This window comes from Neophocaena asiaeorientalis, unplaced genomic scaffold, assembly GCF_003031525.2.
Source record: "Neophocaena asiaeorientalis asiaeorientalis breed wild unplaced genomic scaffold, Neophocaena_asiaeorientalis_V1.1 scaffold256, whole genome shotgun sequence".
In the NCBI taxonomy this organism is placed as follows: Eukaryota; Metazoa; Chordata; class Mammalia; order Artiodactyla; family Phocoenidae; genus Neophocaena; species Neophocaena asiaeorientalis.
Window position 1 is genome coordinate 4,800,093 of NW_020185324.1, and position 21,668 is coordinate 4,821,760.

The 21,668-nt window shown below is 39.1% G+C and overlaps 1 protein-coding gene across 2 annotated transcripts in view; it reads right to left on the bottom strand.

Moving 5' to 3' along the window:
- The window catches only part of GLIS3 (GLIS family zinc finger 3), a 493,473-nt gene that overhangs the window by 467,393 nt on the left and 4,412 nt on the right, over nucleotides 1–21,668 (bottom strand). The window contains exon 2 of one of the 2 annotated variants that reach the window (XM_024734310.1): nucleotides 11,700–12,186. The exons of the other annotated variant lie outside the window; for it this stretch is intronic. Within the exon in view, the coding sequence (XP_024590078.1) occupies nucleotides 11,700–12,087 (388 nt within the window). The 5' untranslated portion in view covers nucleotides 12,088–12,186. The remainder of the gene's footprint in view (nucleotides 1–11,699; nucleotides 12,187–21,668) is intronic. 2 annotated transcript variants of the gene reach the window in all.

Genomic DNA, 21,668 nt, shown 5'->3' on the forward strand with positions numbered 1-21,668 from the left:
GCATAGCACAGAGAGATCACCTCGGTTCTTTGTGACCACCTAGAGGGGTGGGATGGGGAGGGTGGGAGGGAGGGAGATGCAAGAGGGAAGAGATATGGGGACAGATGTAGATGTATAATTGATTCACTTTGTTATAAAGCAGAAACTAACACACCACTGTAAAGCAATTATACTCCAATAAAGATGTTTTAAAAAAAGTGTTGAAGGCAAACATAACAGTGAAGAAAAAAAAAAATTCAATAAAAAAAAAATCTTAAAAAATAAAGTAAAATCAAAACCTAAAAAAAAAAAACCCCAGAGGTTAATTCCTACCCACCTGCTCCTAGATGTTGCCCAATTTCTTGTGCCTGCTGAAAGAGAGAGAAGTCCAGACAACAACTGTATTAGTTATCTATATACATAATAAATTACCACCAGATTAGTGGCTTAAAACAATACATGTGTATTATTATCTCAGTTTCTGTGGGTCAGGAATCTGAATATGGCTGGATGGGCCCTTTGCTTCAAGGTCTCTCACAAGCCTGCAATCAAAGTGTCAGCTAGAGCTAGAGTCTCATCTGAAGGCTCAGCTGTGGAAGGCTCTACTTCAAATCTTACATGGTTGTTTGCAGAATTCAGTTTCAGGACAGTTGATGGACTGAGGACTCAGTTCCTCACTGTTTTTTGGCCAGAGTCCCCTCTCTGTTACTTGCCACATGGGCCTTTCCAAAATCACAGCATTCTTAATCAAAGATACAAACCAAGAGGACAATAAAGAGAGTCTGCAAGCAGGACAACAGTGAAACCTTTTGTAACCTAATGATGGAAGTAACATTTCATCACCTTTGTCATGGTTAGAAGCAAGTCCCTACATCTAGCCTATACTCAAGTGGTGGCTATTACACAAGGGCATGAATGCCAAAAGATTGAGGGCCATCTTAGAGTCTGCCTGTCACAATAATGTATAGGTAATTATACAGAATTTGCTTCTATGTATGTGGGAAAATTACCTGGGCCAAATATTTAAGAAAATATGCTTTCAACACCCAATCCATATACTCCAAGTTTTAAAAATTTGACTCACTGATTAATTGTATGTGTTTTATGCCTGATAGATTCCTATTAAAACTGTGAGAGTATTCAAATCATGAATAGATACTCTCTGATTATATAACCCAAGGCAACAAGAAATAGCTATGCTGAAATTTTTCAAAACTGACAGCCAAACTACTTCAAATTGCTGTGCTGTTCAAGGTGATTTCAAATAGAAATAATTTGTCTGCATATCTGAACCCTGGCAACCCTCACCTTCACTACACTCTCCATACAACATAAACCTAAATGCTTAATGGATCAACTATTATATGCTCTTTCTTAATTCCCACATCCAGGACTGAAAATCTGGTAACATTTAAAAAATCGTTTACCTTATAAACTGTAGTGGCCACTACTGAAAAGCAATGCAAAGTAACACAATCACAATCACAGTTTAGTAGTTTATATTTTAAGTAGAAAAATAAATTAAAAAAAATAACTTCTCGTAGAATTAACTTTTTCTGGTGGTCATTATTCCACAATCTCCTCCCTTACTTTGGAATCCTGCCAGCTAAAGAACACCATTTCTGTGATACCTTTGGAAACGTCACCGTTATTTGAAGCATATCCCCAAACTATGCTTACTTAGGAGACTAAGTCCTAGGTATCACTCAACCTACATGCTCCCTTTCTGAGCAGGAGGGACCCATGTTTATTCCATGAGGCTCTCCCTACCCAGCTGGATGAACCAGACCTGACCCAAGCTGGAGCAACCAGACTCTCTTTCTTTCTTTCCAAGGAACCTAAAACTGGGATAGAGGGACACTACCCAGTTGACTCATAGCACAGAAGTTCTGAGTACATTACCTGTTTAGGGCTGGGGAAGAAAGCCATGTTGAGGCCATAGATATTGTGATGGTTAATTTTATGGGTCAACTTAATTGGGCCATGGGGTGAACAGATATTTTGGTCAAATATTATTCTGGGTATGTCTGCGAAGTGTTTCTAGATGAGATTAACATTTGAAATAGTAGACTGTATCAAGGAGACTGCCCTCCCCAATGTGGATGGGCCTAGTCCGATCAGTTGAAGGTGTACATAGAACAAAAGGTGGATCCTCCCACAAGCAAGGAGGAACATTTCCTGCCTGACAGCTTTGAGCTGGGACCTCAGTCTTTTCCAGCCTTCGGACTCACACTGAAACATTGACTCGGCTTGAATCTCGAGGCTGCCTGCTTTTGGACTGGCACTTACACCACAGGCTCTCCTCGTTCTCAGTCCTTCATAGTTGGACTAGAACTAAACCATCAGCCCTCCTGGGTACCCAGCTTGCCGACTACAGATTCTGGTACTTCTCTGTGTACATACTTGCATGAGCCAATACCTTATAATAAATAAATAAACAGAAAAATAAATATATCCTGTTGGTTCTATTTCTCTGGAGAACCTTGACTAATACAGACACACACACACACACACACACACACAACAGAAAATCAATCTGCAGGGAGAAGAATGAAGTAATGTGCAAACAGAAGCAGCAGAGATAAAAAATCACATTGCCTAGAGGGAAGCAGTGTGGAGAAGTATCTTGTTTTTATAGTCCTTCAAAAGATCTTGTGGTCCATCCTCTTCTGGGGTGCCATGAAACACCCTTGGTTTCTTATAATAAATCCCCTTTTACATAAGCTAGCCCAGTGGATTTCAAGTTATCTGAAACCAGAAGAGGCTTGAATAAGGTACTTGGTGAATCAGTACACATGCAACAGAAGGCCCTGGTCTCCAGCTCAGCCCCCGTAACCTGACTCATCCCAATAGAAGACAGTAGGATGGTTAAGACTCAAGGCACTCGGTTCAGACAGTACCTGGATTCAATTCCCAGCTTTGCCACATTCTAGCCACATGACTGCTGCTAAATTACTCACCTCTTCAAACCTTAGTTTTCTTGATCTAATGTCACATAGGGTTGTTACAAGGATTAAAAGGAACTGAGCTCCAGGGCCATCATGTTAGGCTTCTGAATTGTTCTCTAGTTGCATGGCCCAGCAGCTCTGCTCAGTGCAGCAGCTAGCCCAGAGTAAGGGTTTAAAAAAATTAGCTGTAAAAAAAAAAAAAAAAAAAAAAAAAAAAAAAAAAAGCTGTATCCTTTTTATATCACATTGCCTACCTGATTGCCACCAAAACCACTATCTTAATCAAGTAAGGAGGAACACTTTTAACACAAATTGACACAAACACCTGCAACAATTTACTTGACAGTGATTTTTCTGCTTCAGCTCACTGTTCTCTTCAAAATAAATATATACAGACACTACAACACTATATGGTAGAAATTATGGTAGACATAATTATGTCTTTCAGGAAATCGTACTCAACTGCCAAGAACCTAGCCTGCTGAGGCAAACCCTGTGCCAGAAAACCAAAACAACATCCTATAAAAGTACTTAGGGTTCCGAAGTCAGTGAGGCATGGGCTAAAATACCCATGTGTTCTTGGTCAAGTTACTTAATTTTTCTAAGCCTCTCTTTCCTCATGTTTTCAGTGGGGATACTTCACAGAGCTGGGAAGGATTAAATTAAAATATGTAAACCTAAGCACAGTTATACAAAATATAAAGTGCTAAATAATTGCTAGCTCACTTATATCCAACCGTAGAACAACCAGAAACTGATATATTCTACCTAATAATATACAAATAATCACTCAATGGCCCCAAGAAATAATTTTGAAAGAAATAACTTACATGGGGATAATCCTGTCAAGTAGGTTGAACTACTTTACCTTAAAGAAGTTGAGTAAGATGCCGAGTTTAAACGCAATTAAACTTTCCCCTTAATGTAGGGCAACCCTGCCTTCATTCCAGCTCATCCTGGGTAGTCCTGGGCATAATTATTAATAGGGCCCCATTTCACTTTTGAAAGTGTCCTGGTTTGGATAATAAATTATATGATCACCCTATCTACAGTAAAATCTTTAGATGGAAGACAAACTTAAAAGATGTTATTTCATCTCAAGGCTTGTTTATTGTGTTTTAATTTTTTTCTCTCTAGCTTTTGAGGCAAACCGTAAAAACAGAATTTAGGGTTCTACATCCACACAACAAGTAGCTTTTCAAACTGCCCAGACTTGGGAGTTATGACTAAGCTGGCCTTTACTTCAAAGGACAAATCCATGAATGAACAGGGTATCGAGATGAGGCCATTCCATTCAGCAGCAGGTGCTGTGGATTATGGAGAGCCATACTGCCCCTGTAATTAGGAAGAACAATACTTTACATGCGTCCGGCAGTTTACAGTGTAAAACGCATTCTCACATGTATCATCAAATTTAACTCTCAAGAGCAAACGCATTTTCTGTCCCACAATTTCATGCATGCCTGAGATTTCCACACAAGTGGGTAACCACTTAGGAAACCTATGAGTGCAGCTCACAAGCTCTCTGATGCTCACTTCTCCCTACCCACAATCCCCAGTCCCTGTCTTCCTCAGTTCCTTGACTCTTGCTTTCCATCCGCTCCCAAGGATTTGAAACCCATGTTTTTGACCTTCTTCTCCCATTCTGAACCCTGCCCTCCACCTCCATCCCACCCTCAGGCCATGATGTCCAGGTTTGTTTACCAGCCTCATGAAACCGAAGCCAAAGATGAAAGGTGTTCTGGACACACTCCTACCAAAGACATGTCGCCAGGTCTGCCCTTTACCTAGACCCTGCCCATTGCGAAAGGAGCATAAGACATCACTCCCATTTTACAGATGAGAAAACTGAGTCAGGAAGGTCAAGTGGCTTGCCCAATGTCACATACCAGCAAAGTGTGAACCAGATGTGGGTCTTCTGACTCTAGTGTCCATGCTCTTTCTCTTATACTAATGCTTCTCAAATTTCAGTGTGCACTTGCAAGGTAAGCAGCATAATTTACAGGGACCAAAATGAAAATGCTGGATCCCTTGTTCAAAAAGGAGGAAAACAGCATTTTCCTTTCTTCTCCCATCTCTTGACTTGCCGTGGTATTTTTTTATTTGCTATTTAACACTGGGCTACTTCCAAACAGGGATACTCACAGTGAATGCAGGCCTTCAAAGGTGCCCAGATCCTCACCCATGATTGGGCATGTGGGGCACACACATCTGACCCTGACTTCCCCACACCAATGCTCAGGTCCCTGCTGAGGGCAGAAGGCAGTAGTGGACACTGGGTGGGGCGAGGGAGACAGTGGCCATCCTGGCCAGATGTGGAACTACGTATGAACTAAGACTCGAAGCTCCCCTCCCCCCGCAAGCTCCAGTGTCCCACCAGACTTCACTTACAAAACACAATTTCAGAGATAAAATTAGTAATAATGTCAAGTCAGTGACCCCAGAGCATTATACGCCAAGTACAGGGCACCCCTTCTGAGACAGGGCACTGTGCAGTCACCCTTAAGCCAGCCCTGAGCACAAGAATCACCTGGGATCTTTTAAAATGCAAGATCCGACTCAGCAGATCTGGGGTGGCCCTGGGACTGTGCATTTCTAACCAGCTCCCAGAGGATGCTAACACTGTTGGCCTCAGACTACCCTTGAGTATCAAGATCCTACACCACAAGTCTCATTTTTTAACCAGTTTATTATGTCAGAGCCAATTACACACCTTCTATTTCTTTCATTACTCAAATAATGCAGCCATGAAAATAGGTATTAAATACAAGTCACCATCCATTGTATCCTCAAAATCTGATGTGTCAGAAGTAGCAAATCTATTCATATATTTATGATATCCTTCGGCCTGGGTTTAAAGACTTTATGCTTGTACATATACCGATGTCACTCAGGTGGCCATCACACAAAGGCTTCCTGATTCCTGCTCAGGTAGACAATGCCCTCCCTGCTCAGAAGGACCTATTGTTGAAAAGTGTCAAGTACAATTTTCTAAAACAGGAGCAAGGGCCCATATCCTCAGCTCATGGATAGAAATGATGGCTGAACGGTTTTGAGTTTTTAAAGATATACTTTTTCAGGAATGGCAGCAACCTTAGACTCTACTGAAGAGAGGGGGCAAGATTTCTCTGAATTCCTCTAGCAGGAACTCTCAGATTATGGAGTCCTATTCAGTGGCAACCCATGCAGCACATGAAAAATGAGATCTCTAGAAAACTGAGCCTCAGTCTCTTCATCCCTAAAATGGGGCCAATTACACTTGCCTTAGCTCATGGGATTATGCCTTTGATAAAATCATATGAAACAGTCACTATGAAAGGTTATGAACTACAAAGTACTTTACAAATCCCAAGTTGTTGCTGTTTAACAGCCTTAGAAAATGCTATAGGTTACTAACAGATGTTAACATTTCAAGGTCATGCCCCATAGCATTTGAGGTGTGTATAGAAGGTAGGGGTGTTAACAGAATATATTCTTTTAAAGGTGGAATGTTATGAGACTGACAAACCACTTTCATAACTGGAACAAATTGTGCCTGCCACTCAGTAATACTTGGAAATCCATCACCAATATGACTTATACTCAGCATCAATAAATCTCACAAAGTGAACCCTGTGCAGACCAAAGAGTAAACAAAAGTGAACATTGTGTTTCACCTGTCTTGTTTGGCAAGATGAAATGAAAACTCTGGCTACCTCAACTGGAATAAAGCCTTTAGTCTCTCACTGGTTTGGTTATTTTTGGAACCTTTTATGGAATATTAACTTTATTTGCTCTAATTCTGCAGGAAGCCACATTGGAAGTGCAAGGAAATATAAATGATTAAAAAGCAGAAGTAGGGGGGAAAAGAGTAACCACATATTTTGCCCCAACTTTCTTAAGCTAATATATCAACTGTATCTCTTCAAAAATGTGGGATTCCCCAATTGCTATTCTTGCCCCACTTCTAACATGACTACACTCAACATGGTTCACTCACTGGTGTTAGCAGATTTTTTTTTATTGTCTGTTGTTTTACCAGGGATCAACATAAGTAAAGGAATGATATAGGAAAGTAACTTTTTAAATCAGTGGCAGTATTTTTAAATTTTCTGATGTAGCAGTGGGGGAAAACTATGAAGCTAGTTGACCCACTAAGGAATCAAGCTGTAACCTAAGCTCCAGGGTATAACCAATTAAATTAGTAAACCACAAACAGTAAAGAATAAAAATTGATGTATTATTTAAAGTACACTAGTTTTTAGACCTCCCAGGCTCACACGACACATTTTCTTAGACCAGGTCTTTATAAGAGACACCAGCCTTAAGTGACACAGAAGAGTTTTTAAATCGCAATTAGTTTAGTGTCCTTGGTTGATATTATTCTGCTTTTTCTGACCAACAATAATGAATAACCCACAAGCACTAATGAATAACTAACTCCCTTTGTCTCCAAGGACAGCAGAGCCCAACAAGATATGTCATAGGCCCTGAAGAAAAATAAAAAACCTTTACTATGAAAATCTTCCCAATTATATAGTTCTAGGGGTACTGCGAATGTGGAATTGTCTTAAATATTTAAATAGCTATGTCAAACGTGCTTATAGTGAGGATCATAAAACTGATTTCCCAGATGCTTTGAAAAATGCATTTCTCCCAGTCTAATTACAGTCTGTAACTGTTGAGCAGGAAGTAGGGAGAAATGCCATTAGTGGTACAATTTAACTTAGATTCTGTACTCACCAATTCTAGGAGGGCCAGAAAGTTGCCAACTGCAGAAAGTCCTCCAAACTCAGTCACTCACCAGCAAAGATAAATATGAAAATTCTTATCTCAGCACATTAAAAATTTACATGTGGTAAGCAATCATTTTTAAAACAAATTTCTATATCTTAGAAATATAAAGCTACAAGTAACTTTTTTCTCTGTTGTAGTACAAAGCAAATAAACAAATACACTCATGTTCCTGAGAGCCAGGGTTCTCACTGACAAATTCACAATGAGGAAGTGTGAGGAAGTGTGAGGAAGAACTCTGCGATGTATTTTAACTGGAACTCATTATCTTGGTCTGGTGTATCTCCTCACTCTGTCCACAGAAAGGACCTAGAAGCAATGACACCCCAGAGCCAATAAGATCACCCTTTCATCCAGTTTCCCAAGTATCAATTCCCACTAAAAGGAACCTGAACTTTTTGGAAAAATAGCTGATTCCAGGTCTAGGGCAGGGAAGTACAAATGAGCCTAGAACATCTTGCTTTGTCTCAAACCAAGGAAGTACTTAATGGGAACATGTCAAAAGGACATAAGAACTGACTTGAAGGGGCTCCCATTGGCCAAATCGGCGACAGTTTGAGCATCAGAAAAAACAATGATGGTAGTGAATTATAGCACAGTGAATTTTTTAAAGGAATACATGAATCTGCAATGACTCTAAAAGAGAAGGGAAAGAAGCTCTCCCTTCTAGAAGAATACCAGATAATAAACCTAGAAGGAATGATAAAATCAGAAAATAACTATTATGCAATCAGCAGCATAACTGATTCATACAAGGATCATCAATAAATGCCATGAGGGCTTCCCTGGTGGCACAGCGGTTGAGAGTCCGCCTGCCGATGCAAGGGACACGGGTTCGTGCCCCGGTCCTGGAAGATTCCCACATGCCGCGGAGTGCCTAGGCCCGTGAGCCATGGCCACTGAGCCTGCGCGTCCGGAGCCTGTGCTCAGCAACAGGAGAGGCCACAACAGTGAGAGGCCCGCATACCGCAAAAAAATAAATAAATAATTAAAAATGCTATGAAAGGCTGTTACAGAATAAGATATTCACATACGATTATTTGGATCCACATCATCCCCAAGGTTAAAATCCTTCCACAGCTTGCTAGTGTCCTCAAGATGGATCCAAACTCCTTGGTATGGCACTCATGACCCTTCATCTGGCTACTGCTTATTGTTTTCCAGTCTCATCTCTTACCAAAGTCTCCACACCTCCCCTCAATGTGAAACCAGATAGAAGTCCATGAAATGCACCATGATCTCTCCCCTCCAGGTTTTGAGTGTGCTTTTCTCCCTACCCAGAGTAAGTTCCAGACAGCCCCTGCCCCTTCACACACACACAGAGGACATACTCTTCCATGATTGTAAGGCTAGCTCCTCATTCTTCAGGTGTCTGCCTAGATACCCTACTCTCCTCCCAGAACCACTTTTCAAGCACCGGCTGGGAACCCCTCCCAATGTTGCCATATCACCCTGAGTGTATCTCTACCAGAGCCTTAACTATGCTTTATTCTAACTGCCCATTTATTTTTTCTGAGTTCTCAACTCCTTGAGGGTCAGGACTATGTTTTATTGGTTATTATATCCCCAAAACAGTGGCTCACCCATAACATATGCTCAATAATTATTTGTAGAGCAAATGATTGGATGAAGCTCTAACAGTCCCAGATCACCATTCTCAAACAGTTACTGGCTTAGTTTAGGAATTGTTATCCAAGATGTGAAAGGGACACATTTAGCCACTCCTGGCACCATCCAGACCACTAGTGGTATCCAAGCTGCAAGGCAAGGGGGAATAATAATACAGTTGTCCTCAACCCCTTACCCATGCCCACACATGCCCCAATCATGCAGATTCAGAACAGGCACTGCAAACTTGTAAGCTGAGCAAGGAGCCAGAAAACAGAAAAAAAGAGAATCAGGAAGCAGTTCTAATTTTTACATGAGTTCCAAGATGTATTAACCCTGATAGTTCGTTATTCCTTAAGTACCTGAAGCATTTTTTATAAACTACGATTATAATTATAACCACTTCTAATCACTATTAAAGTAATATTCCCAAACTCCTTATTGCCTGGCAGGGCTTATGTTACTTATTCTTTCTAGACCTTAGTTCCCTTATCAGTTAATCAACAATAGCATACAACTCAGGGCTGTCGTGAGTAATAACTATGTACTGGAAAGCACTTAACATGGTGCCTGACACATGCTAAGTTATGATATAATAAGTTCAAGTTATTAATATTATCACCATTATTATTGCCAGTCAGGATTTCAAACACAAGTATATATATAAAAGCAAGCTACAGTTCACTAGTCAAGCATGAGCTGAAAGATTTTACTGGGCCTCAGTCCCTGAAAATACAAACACATGAGCTTGACATTAAGAACCTTAGCTTGCCACGTCATGAACATAGCAACCTGACGATGACGGAGCTATTTCAGATGCAGCCCCCAGGGAAAATTTTTCCTATAGTTACACTAAATATCAGTAGCTCTGAGAAATAAAACACCTCAAAACCAAGCCTACACCAAAGTTAAGTAGAAAAAGTTACACATGTTTACTTTTTTTTTTTTTAAGCTACCCATTTATACCAACTTCTCCATATACAGAAATACACAGACACTAAAACAAACAACTTTGGGGTAACTTGCCTGATATAAATCATTATTCATCATAATTGGATAAGTTATGAGTTAACTGGGTGAATGGCTACTCACAAGGCTGCTAGTAATTTTATTTGGTGGTATAAACACTTAGTATAAACATTTAAAACTAAATGCTAAAAATACCTAAAGGAATATATAATCATGCTATTTTATATAACAGAGCTATATTTTACATGGGATACATACTCCTTCTTTTTCTAGCCCCAATACACATATCATTAGCAATATAACCTCATTAAGTCAACAACAGTTTCTAGAGAGAGCATGTCACTCAAATAATTTGTTATTCTCCAAAAATTATTCTTAATTTAAAATGTATGGTAATTCAAACACTGCTTAATTAAAAGCATTCGCTCTGCATTTCAAATTAACAAGTTTTTTCTAGTTCTCAACAAGCACAAAAATACATCTTTTCATTATACTCTTCTAGCTGCCTACTCTCTTGTCACTAGCTGTATTATAAAAATTATAGGTTTAGGGGCTTCCCTGGTGGCGCAGTGGTTAAGAATCTGCCTGCCGCTGCAGGGGACACGGGTTTGGTCCCTGGTCCAGGAAAATCCCATATGTCACGGAGCAACTAAGCCCGTGCGCCACCACTACTAAGCCTGCACTCTAGAGCCCGCGAGCCACAATTACTGATGCCCGCACGCCTAGAGCCCGTGCTCTGCAACAAGAGAAGCTACCACAAGAAGCATGCACACCACAACGAAGAGTAGCACCCCCGCTCAACGCAACTAGAGAAAGTCTGTGCACAGCAACAAAGACCCAATGCAGCCAAAAATGAATAAATAAAAATTTTTTTAAATTATAGGCTTTGCTCTTAGAATAATTTTTTATTTTATGTACTAGTTCCTCATTTTATTGGCTGTTAAAATTTCTCCCTTTTTAATCCTTTTCCTTCCAAACACCACCTTTCTTCTAGCATCCAGCTAACATAATGACAGTTCCAGCCACTCATCTCCTCCATGGCCTGCAGAATCCAGCCCCTGGTAAGCCAAGGCAGAGCTCTGTGTATCCAGAGGGCAGGATCATAATAAACTTGCTCTTGCCCTTCCTCTGCCACCACCCACCCTACCTCCCTGTTTCCAATCTTTCTATCTCATCTTCCACTCTATTTCACAGTCCCATGAGATGACACATTTACCACTGTGGTGCCCTCACCCTCACACGTATGTACACGTGTACACGTCCACATCCTTTCCTAGAAAGCTACATATCATTATGAGACTAAAAACTTTGACCCTGACACTGAATCATGTATTTTTCCATTGGATTTGCTGGCAGAGAAGAGACAAGGAGGAGAAAAAAAATAGTGTCCACTTTTAAAAGATCCCAAAAAGACAATCCTACCTTTCCCAGATTTTGGAGGAAAGGGGCTTCCAAACTCCTGTTGCTTTGGCTTTAAAGTGTGTGGCCCTGACATGCCTCCAGTCTGGGTGACCTGGAAACGTGGCTTCCCACTGGTGAGCACTTGTCTCCTGGGGCTCAAGGCAGGCAGATGGATGGGGCTCTCATTCATGTTGCTCTGAGGAGCCATCCCTCCTCCTGAGGGCATCTTGAGATGGAGGCTGTTAGCAAGGCTTCCAATGGCAGGGCTTGGTGTGCTGCCACAGGACGAGGGGCCAGGAGTCCCCGAGTGGGCTCGAATGGGAGGAATATGTTGGCCACTGACCATCCCAGGCCCCTGTGGGGTTCCTGATGTCCGGTGGAGATTCATGCTGCATGACCTTCCATTCATTCTGACAAAACCTGTAGCCAGGTTGGTCAAATATCCAATGACACTAATGATTCCTTTCAGGCAAAGTCCAATAAGTTATCCATGGTGTGGTTTATTAGCCTGTTTAAAAAAATAAATGCAGGCATTTTTAAAAGTAAAAAGGAAAATAAATTACAACGAGTTTTCAACCTGTGTAGCATTCATATCAGGAAGAAAAGAAGCACTCTCAGCAAAACGGTCTTTTATGTAGAACAGGGTTATCTAATACATGGTTCATTGTCAGGCACTCTCCCCTCCTGCACTCGTTGTAGACATGGATTATGGATCACTGCATTGTTTTTTTTGCCACTGAACCCTTCTCAATACAGTGCTCTTGGCAACTATAACCAATCTACTGGTGCCAGCTTGCAAAATGAAACTTATTTTGCTCCGTAGAGGATTTGTCGGTAGTAGCTCACGTTTGCTACAGTGCATCCTGGGAAACCCAAAAGCATCACCTTCATGAGCTGTGAGACTAGTGCTTCAAAGATTCCAGTAAACAAACAAAAAGCCAATACAGGGCTTCCCTGGTGGCGCAGTGGTTAAGAATCCGCCTGCCAATGCAGGGGACATGGGTTTGAGTCCTGGTCCGGGAAGATCCCACATGCCGCGGAGCAACTAAGCCTGTGCGCCACAACTACTGAGCCTGCGCTCTAGAGCCCGCAAGCCACAACTACTAGAGCCTGCACGCCTAGAGCCCGTGCTTCTCAAGAAAAGAAGCCACCGCCATGAGAGGCCCGCACACCGCAACGAAGAGTAGCCCCCGCTCACAGCAACTAGAGAAAGCTGCACAGCAACAAAGACCCAGTGCCAAAAATAAATCAAGAAAAATTTTTAAAAAGCCGATATAACCTCTAAAAGAGATTATGAGGACATTAAACCATCTCAGATTTTTACTCTACGAGCAATCTTTTTCACAGTCCCTAGATTTACAAAGGATAAAAAAATAGGCATGGGAATCTCACAAAGGCTTCATATATCCATATATCCAAATAATCACAGCAGCGTTAGAGTCTTGGTTCTATACTGATCCTGAGTTATGGGGAAGGAAATAGAATCAACATCACAATACTCTCTTCTTCCAGTAAGATCCTAGACAAGGAAAAGGCTGTGTGAAATGCTTTATGGAAAGCATAAGGACAAAACAACCCTTCTAAAGGTGAGTATGTTCATCATGCACCACACACAGTAAACTGACAGTAGTTCCATGAAGCTTCCATCTGCCATCTTACCACTCCCTTCCTCAAGTGGCAGAGGGAGAACCAAAAGTAGTGACGTGGCCACAGGACATCATCATCCACCCATATATAATAATGTCAGTACTTCCTGGTTATAAATCATTAGGAAAGGCCTTTTCCTCCCTTGATCCACAGTTCCCCAAAATGTGTGTAATAACATGACTAAGTGCCACTACTCCAAATAAATGACCGACATAGTCACAATCTGTATTCTTTTATACAGACATGATAGTCATGGAAAGAAGCCAAAGCTGAACAAACACAAGAAATACAGACTGAGTGCAAAGTAGTAATGGCCAGATATCCTCAACTGGATGATTCCTACTTTTTCTCTATGATCCACTCAATGTCTTAGACGAATATTTCCAACTCAACTCCCAAATGAATGCTCCATAAATCATCAAGTACAAGATATCAAGAACAGCAAACCTTTTGTGAAGAATTTTTTTTTACTGTTTTAGAAAATCAAAAATACAGGTATCCCTTGCTTTTCAAAATTTCACCTTACGCCACTTTGCTTTTATAAAACTTACCTAAGTACCTGTTTTCACTAACCAAAAGAAATTTGAGGAGGATTTTCACTTTTATGAAAAAAGGTGAAAAGCAAAAACAGCTTTAGCATTTGTTCTGCAGGGGGCCATTACAGAGGTAGTACTCACCCCAAGCAGTGAGAGTGCTCCTTCGCTGGGAACTACGCTCAGCATCTCAACTTCAAGCCTCCAGAGCATTGAACTGTGTCTGTGAACATCTGTGCTTTATCTCATTTTATTTTGTGCATCCCTTAGCAACATGTGTCCTAAGGTAATTGCTTCTTCGTTTTATGCCATTTCAGCTGATGAAAGATTTCATAGGAACACTCTACTTTCAGATAGCAGGGGAAACCTGTAGTATTTAATTTTCAAGCCAAGCACTCACTGTGCCTTCTGCAAAGTTGAGTGTGTATGCCCATATGTTGAGGAACTTCCAAAATTACCAACAATATAAAACTGGAATGTTTCCTTCACCTTTATCAAGACTCCATTTTATTAAGAATTCTATCAGTCTGCCACATTTAATACTGACATGCCTCCTCGGAAACAATCCTAGGTCTCACTCCTGTCCTTCCCTCCACTACAGTTGCCAAGAAGGGACAAATAAATCTAATGAAGATTATCCAAAACTGCATCATTTAAGTTTGTTTATGGAACAATAAGAAATGAACCCTGGTATCAGACTGGCTGTAAGGTTTTTTTTTAATGATGGAAAAATTCCAATGCCTTTTCTGCTACATCCATTTAGAAGAACTCAAGTATACTACCAGCTCTCTGTTGATTCACTGGTTGATTGTGGGCAAGAGGCATTTAATGTCTCTGTGCTTTGCCAGATGATATTGGCCATCTATTCTCCATTCATTGATAAAACAGTGTTTTCTGAGGCACTTTGAACCCTGCAGAAGAAAGCACTTATTCAGTACCAGCCAAAAAAAAAAAAGGCAAAATAAATATGTTGTATTGGCAATTTGTTGAAAATGAGGAATGATCCAACATGACTGGAAATATGAGTCACTAAGACCATGGGCCAAGTGACAAGTTTCTGCAGATTTGCAGACTATGCCCATTTCCAGGTTTTTTAAAAATAAGGGAGTCGATTTTGGCATCAAGATCATATATAAGCAGGAATTCTCATAAAAAATCTGGGTAAAAACAGATAAGTAAGGGTTTCCCTGGTGGCGCAGTGGTTGAGAGTCCGCCTGCCGATGCAGGGGACACGGGTTCATGCCCCGGTCCAGGAAGATCCCACATGCCGCGGAGCGGCTGGGCCCGTGAGCCATGGCCGCTGAGCCTGCACGTCCGGAGCCTGTGCTCCGCAATGGGACAAGGCACAACAGTGAGAGGCCCGCATACCACAGAAAAAAATATATATATATATATAAGTAAGTACTCAGCATTTGGTTAGATCATTAAGAAGGTGAGTTTGTAAGAAGGAAAAATAATTAAAGAACTGAGAACTTAATTATCAGAACTCATACCTGCCCGGATATTTATTTTATTTTTATTTTTTTATAAATCACACTCCTGTTTTAAATAGCTTTAGGGTGAAAGTAAAAACAACAACAAAAATGTACTTAAATTTTATTACTAAAAAAGCAATAGCCAGAAAGTAAAGTGATTAATACCATAAAGAAAAACCAATAGGTCAATGGTGTGTGAGCTGAGAAAAACCAGCCCCAAGACAAAAATAAAATAAACTGTATGAGAAAATATGCCAAATAATCCAGTTTTCACATTCATTACACCAACAAATTTTTTAAGCATTAGACACCAGAATTTAAAAATCAATTTGTTTATTCATATTATATAATATTTTACGTGCTTTTTGGCCAGGTCATATTATCATAATTCTAAGCCCACTTGGTAACAAAAAAGGAATAAACAGCTAACTTTTAAGAAAGACCCATCCTCACTGAGTCGGAGTGAATAGAGTACTCAACTAGAAGTTAGGACACCTAACTAATTGTGTTCTAATTCTAATTGTTCTAATTGTGGCAAATCATTTACAACATCTCTGGACAGTTTTTCATCCACAAAATGAAGAATTTGGTGATAATCACTTGAAATTTTGTTCTTCTAGATAATTAAGAAAAGGAAGATTATGGAAAATACTCATTAACTATGATGAAGGATAAATATGTAGATTTTTATACCTATGGCACTTAAATCAAAGGGACTGGGGTGGATATGAAAGCAAAAATAACAGTAATCTCTACTGTCTCCATCACAACAGAGATGTGCTGAAAGACAACACCCACCTTGAAAAATGAACATTGGGGTTAAATTTTCCTACACTTTGCCAGAAAGTAAAATCACTACTAATCACTATCAAAACCTGACTGGTAGGATTCCACTGGAAGAACATCTTTCTATTTAAAAACTTAATCAAGTTCTCCACCATTACTTTCTCCTCTGTCCTCCATCCAACTACTGTAAACCCAAGCATCAACAGAAAAAAAGAAGAAAAAGAAAAAGCATGGAACCCCCGGAAGTATAAATTTAGGGTACTTTGGATCTGACATATTAATACATTTAGATTTTTAATACTCCTTTGGTTCTAACAATGAAAATGTTCATTCATCCTGCTATATGAGTCAACATAAGTTAATAAATCTTTCCTTTCGGCCACTTGAAAACTCTTAAAACACATTCCTGTAAGTCAAGTCAGAGAGGAAGTTACTTAACTCCTAAGAAAACCAAGGCACAAAATCACTTAATGATAATTTCATTAGATTTCTGGAAAAGCTATGACTTTAATCAAAATACAAGATCATGACTCTACCTTCTACCCAAAGCTCAAGGCACTGTACCGTGTGGATTAAAGGATTACACAGAACAATGTTAACTCATCCCTTCAAGAAAATTCCAAAAACACGAGTTCTATAATGTCTATTTACAGCCAAAAGCCCTTTCTTAGTTAATATTATTAACAGACTCATCTAGAGTCATAATTCATCTGATGAGCCAGTTAATTATTAATTTTCATACATCATTTCATTTCCTTAGGCTACATTTAGCCTTTGTTACATTTTCCATTCCTTATGCCACAAGCATTTCTTACCCTGCATAGAAAACCTGATAATGAGACACAAAATGCCTGTCAGCAAACAAACTGCTCCTGGGCTGGCTTCTTATATATACGTCTAAACCATCTAAAATAGAGTTTTTATTGATTCTTTTTATTTTTCCCGCTTCGGGTTAATGATTGTATAATTTCATTAACATTGCCTTTTCAACATCACTGCCCTGATCGCTAATAGGCCCCTGCTATTCCCATGGGTTTCTCTAGTTACAGCTTTGTAGCCAGAAGAATATAGAAATGAAAAGCCTATTGATAGATAATATAAGGTATTCTCATGCACTGCTGCAGTGTGAAGCACGTTTTGCAATTCAATCAAGGACAGATAGATCTGAATGTTCTTAGATCCTAGGAGTTCATTTTAATAAGCAGAATGTACCTTGTCCTAACACAGGTGACTGACTCCTCAGAAAAGATTGTATAAACAAAAACCAATCGTGTAAGTCATTTTATTGGCAACAATATAAACACAGCTATATTAGATGTCACCAATAAATCAAAATTATTCTTGTCTGCAATTTTAACAAGAGGAAAATGCAAACATGTGCCTGCGAAGCTGGAGGATACTACAGAGGAAATGCATTGGATGCATACAATATCATTTCTCTAAAATGAAAGTATATTAAGTAACCAGCAACAAAGTTTAGTTGATCATTTCCGTGTTTTCATAACTTTATACAGTGAGACTGGCACTCTCACAGACTTTACAACAGAGGTCACACAGAAACAGGGATGGAATAATTCCACATTTGGGATGTGGAGTGGAAACTTGGGGAGGTTACACCTTGTAACTAGTACATATAGACCGTATAGTCACTTGGGCACTCCCAAGGTCTAATATATGTAATTTGAGAATATTAACATATTTATTTTGAATACTAAGATGTTTATAGCTATTACTCAAGCAATATAATCACTGATAAAATGAAATCAAAGAAGTTTAGCTTTGAGTTATACCATACTTCACTTAAAAGTATGAAGACAAATCAGTGTTCCCTTCAGAAATTCAAGACCATTCTACCAAAGACCACTCAGAAAAGATTATATAATGAACTTATGGATCCCACCTAATAGAATTCCTGACTCTGTTTTAATCTGTGATTACAACTCTTTGCCATCGAATTAGAGATATACACATTTTAACTTTTTCATATAAAATTTTCTCAAAAATAAAAATAATCTTCCCTAAATTTATGGAGTAAAATACCTTTTTAATCAAATTTAGTGGCTACGATACTAAAAATGTGGGTAGTAAATATGGACAGGACACTGAGGAAAGGAAGGAAAGGGAAAGGGAGAAGAGGGACAGAAAGAAGGAGAGAGAGGGAAGGGGAGGGGGAGGGAGTGCTAAAAAATGACCAAATCTAATGCAGGAATTTATTCTGTAGTTAGTTAATCCTAACTTAAAAATCAGAAGCAGCATTGAGAACATTCCACACGATGCTAGTGATTATGGATATCTGGAAGAAATTCAGAACCTTCAAGAAAATACTGCTGGAGGGCATTATTAGAAGTTCAATAACCTCTCTTAGAATCTACTTTCCACACTTCAATGCATCTATGCAACTCTCATATCCCCCTAACTTACTAAATGTCACTATTTTTAGTAGCAATTACCTACAAGTGTTTCATCAACTTTGCCTCAGTCATGAACTCATCAATGAGTACAGAAAGTTCTAGAAAAATATGGCCCTACCAAAAAACGGCAACAGAGAGGGGGATAGTTAGGGATTCCCTTAGTCAGCTGCAAGAAATCACACACAATGAGAATGAACTTGAAACCAAAAAGATTTTTGAGACAAACATAGGTAAGTTCAGAAAGGTAACCATGCCTTGGCCCATGCGTTGGCCGAAGGTGAATATGGGCCATAAGTTCCTAGATCTATGTTTAACAAAGTAATGTTTCTAAAGCACTGTTTTTCAAATTGACGGCAATCCATTGGTGAGCCCTGAAATCAATTATTCAATGGCAAAACATTTTTTTAATGAAATAGAACCAACTAGAATAAAACAGAAGCTATCAATGTGCATCAAATATATTAATGGTTAAGAATTGTTTCCTTTTAATGATTTGTGGGTGTATATGTCTGCATATCTATATGCATATAGTGTATTCTGGGTAAGATGAAAAATATATTTTCTGGTGGGTTGCAGACAAAAAAGCATAAAAGCTACTGTTATGGAAGCATTTGGACTATCTGCCTGTCCAGGTACTTAACAGGAATATCTGTAGACACAGACAGAATTAAACAACCAAAGTAAAACAAACACCATAATATAGCCGTAATAAAGAAAAGATCTAAATGTTTGACATTTTTAGCTTTATGAAAAATAAGCCTTAAATCACACAAAGCTACACTCCTACCACTGTTATCTTTCACTTTATCTTTTATTTAGTATCAACTGATCAACTGTGCTCTACAATTATCAATTAACCAACTGACTACCAGAATCAGGATCAAAATGACTGACAATTTTATATTTTCCTTGTTGTAAAGGGTACATGACCTTCCCTGGAATAAAACTTCACTTTTACAGTGATAAAGAGGGCGAGTATAAATTAACACATAACTGCCTCTGAGAACTGACTTTTTTTTGAAATCTGTTCTTAATACAAGTTAACCATCAGATCCTATGAAGAGGAATTTGAAATGGAAAAACGAACACATTCCCCGTGATGTCACCACTGAATTAATTACCTGAATTGCAAAGAGTGAACAAACACCACATGGCCATGGTTTGAGACACAAAGCCTTCTTCAGAAATATAAAAGAAAAGTAACTGCCTGGAGATTTCTCTTTAAAAAAAAAAATCCATCCTCACACAAGGAGATACACAGGTTGTAAAATACGGCAAATGAAAGTGCATTCTTTGTCACCTAGTATGTATAAATAACTACTCAGCCCATGTGAATAGCTATTTGCAAAGCTAAAACTCACTATATGTTCAAAAGGATAATAAACATCTACCTATGGAAGATTCTAGAAATAAGTTGAATTTAGCACTCATTAAACCAAATATTCAAATATATTAAATTATCCCTATCACTTGTGTAACTGAGTGATTTATTTCCTTCAGTGTAGTTAGTTATTGCTTAAAAGTAACCAATGTAACTATTTTTAGCTGTTGGTAGACAGAAGTTTTATACAAGTTAAATTATGTTCACTGACATCACTGCAGAAGTATGAATGTCCACAACAATGACCAGGCCCTTAACCAACATGACAACATATTTATTTAAAAAAAAAAAACAAAAAACCCTACATGAATGACTCAGTCAAGTTACAGACAGAAGTGGAATCTATTGGTCATGCTGCAAAGGTTGAGAAAACATTAATCCATTTCTTCACACACAGGAATAACAAGAATTCATATATAGGCCTGGCATCTGGTTAGTTTTGTGTGTACAGTATTCAGCAGGCCTAGAAATGAAACTTCATAGATCTGGCTCAGAACTTCTGAAATAACTGACATTGAGAGAGCCTGACCTTTTTATCAAGGAGCCTAGGACGGGGTCTGATCTTGCACTATAATCCTATCTGCCCATCTGCAGTTCAGCAAGGCTTGCTGCAGCTGAAGGAATGTGTAGTTGTTCCCATTCTTGGCCTGAAGAGATCATGTCAGACAAGAATGGCCCCCACCAGCTTTCTTTACTTCAAGTCTGCTTTCAACTACTTAGAGCCTTCATGATTCCAGTTTTACAAATAAATCCCGATTTTGTTCCCAAAGTAGAAAATGATTAGATCCTTGTTTCTGTTCATCCTACATATTGCCTTTGAGTCCACCTGAGTGGTGTTTCCCCTCCTCCCTTCTTTTGCCCTGTTTCCCCAAATCCAGATTCTATTCAACCTCCAGGCCCACCCCACCTTAGGCCTTCTCTGATCCTCTCTTAATCCCTCTGTCTCTGATCTGTAAAATGGTGAGAATTACACTGTTGTACCTAGTTCACAGCATTACAGAATATTAAATGAGATAATGCACGTTACTTGTTTAGCACACTGTCTGGTACATAGAAGGATCCAATAAATGTTGACTATTTCACTCTATGTACACCTCCTTTAACATTCATAACTTTCTGCATTGCCTTATAGTTATTTGCCTATGTTTCATCTTCCTGTCTAAATTCTAATTTCATTAAGTTTTAGGACTGTGTCTAAATTACCTCTGAACTCTCCCCAGCCCTTATAGGTACACAGATTATTTTATATTATACCTTTATATTTATATTTTTCACACTACCTGTGTCATACATATTGACTTTTCATATACATTTATGCACATATACTTATTATATTTATAGTTATCACACTGTACTGCTTATTTATACTGAAAAGCATGGTATAAATGAAATATATAATTATATATTTATATATTAATATCCTATATTTATCATTTATTGCCTGAATAAATATAGTCTAAGTAAGGTGTGACCATAAAATCATGAACCTTACGCTCTATGCCTTGTGGAACCAGTTTAATTACAGTTGTGTGCTTCCTGGTCTATTCCTCCCAGTCTATTCCTTTCTTTCTTAGAACAAAGTAGCATAAAAACTCCATCTCACTCTTCTGAGCCGGCATATTATTCTTGTCTTTACCTTGGCATACTCGTGAACAATGAGAAATCCTAACTAAAAGTCACAAAACAAATACAGTCATTTCAGTACTTTCACCCAGGCGCTTCTTTGCGTGTTGGGGGAGTTGGGGGGGGGGGGGGGG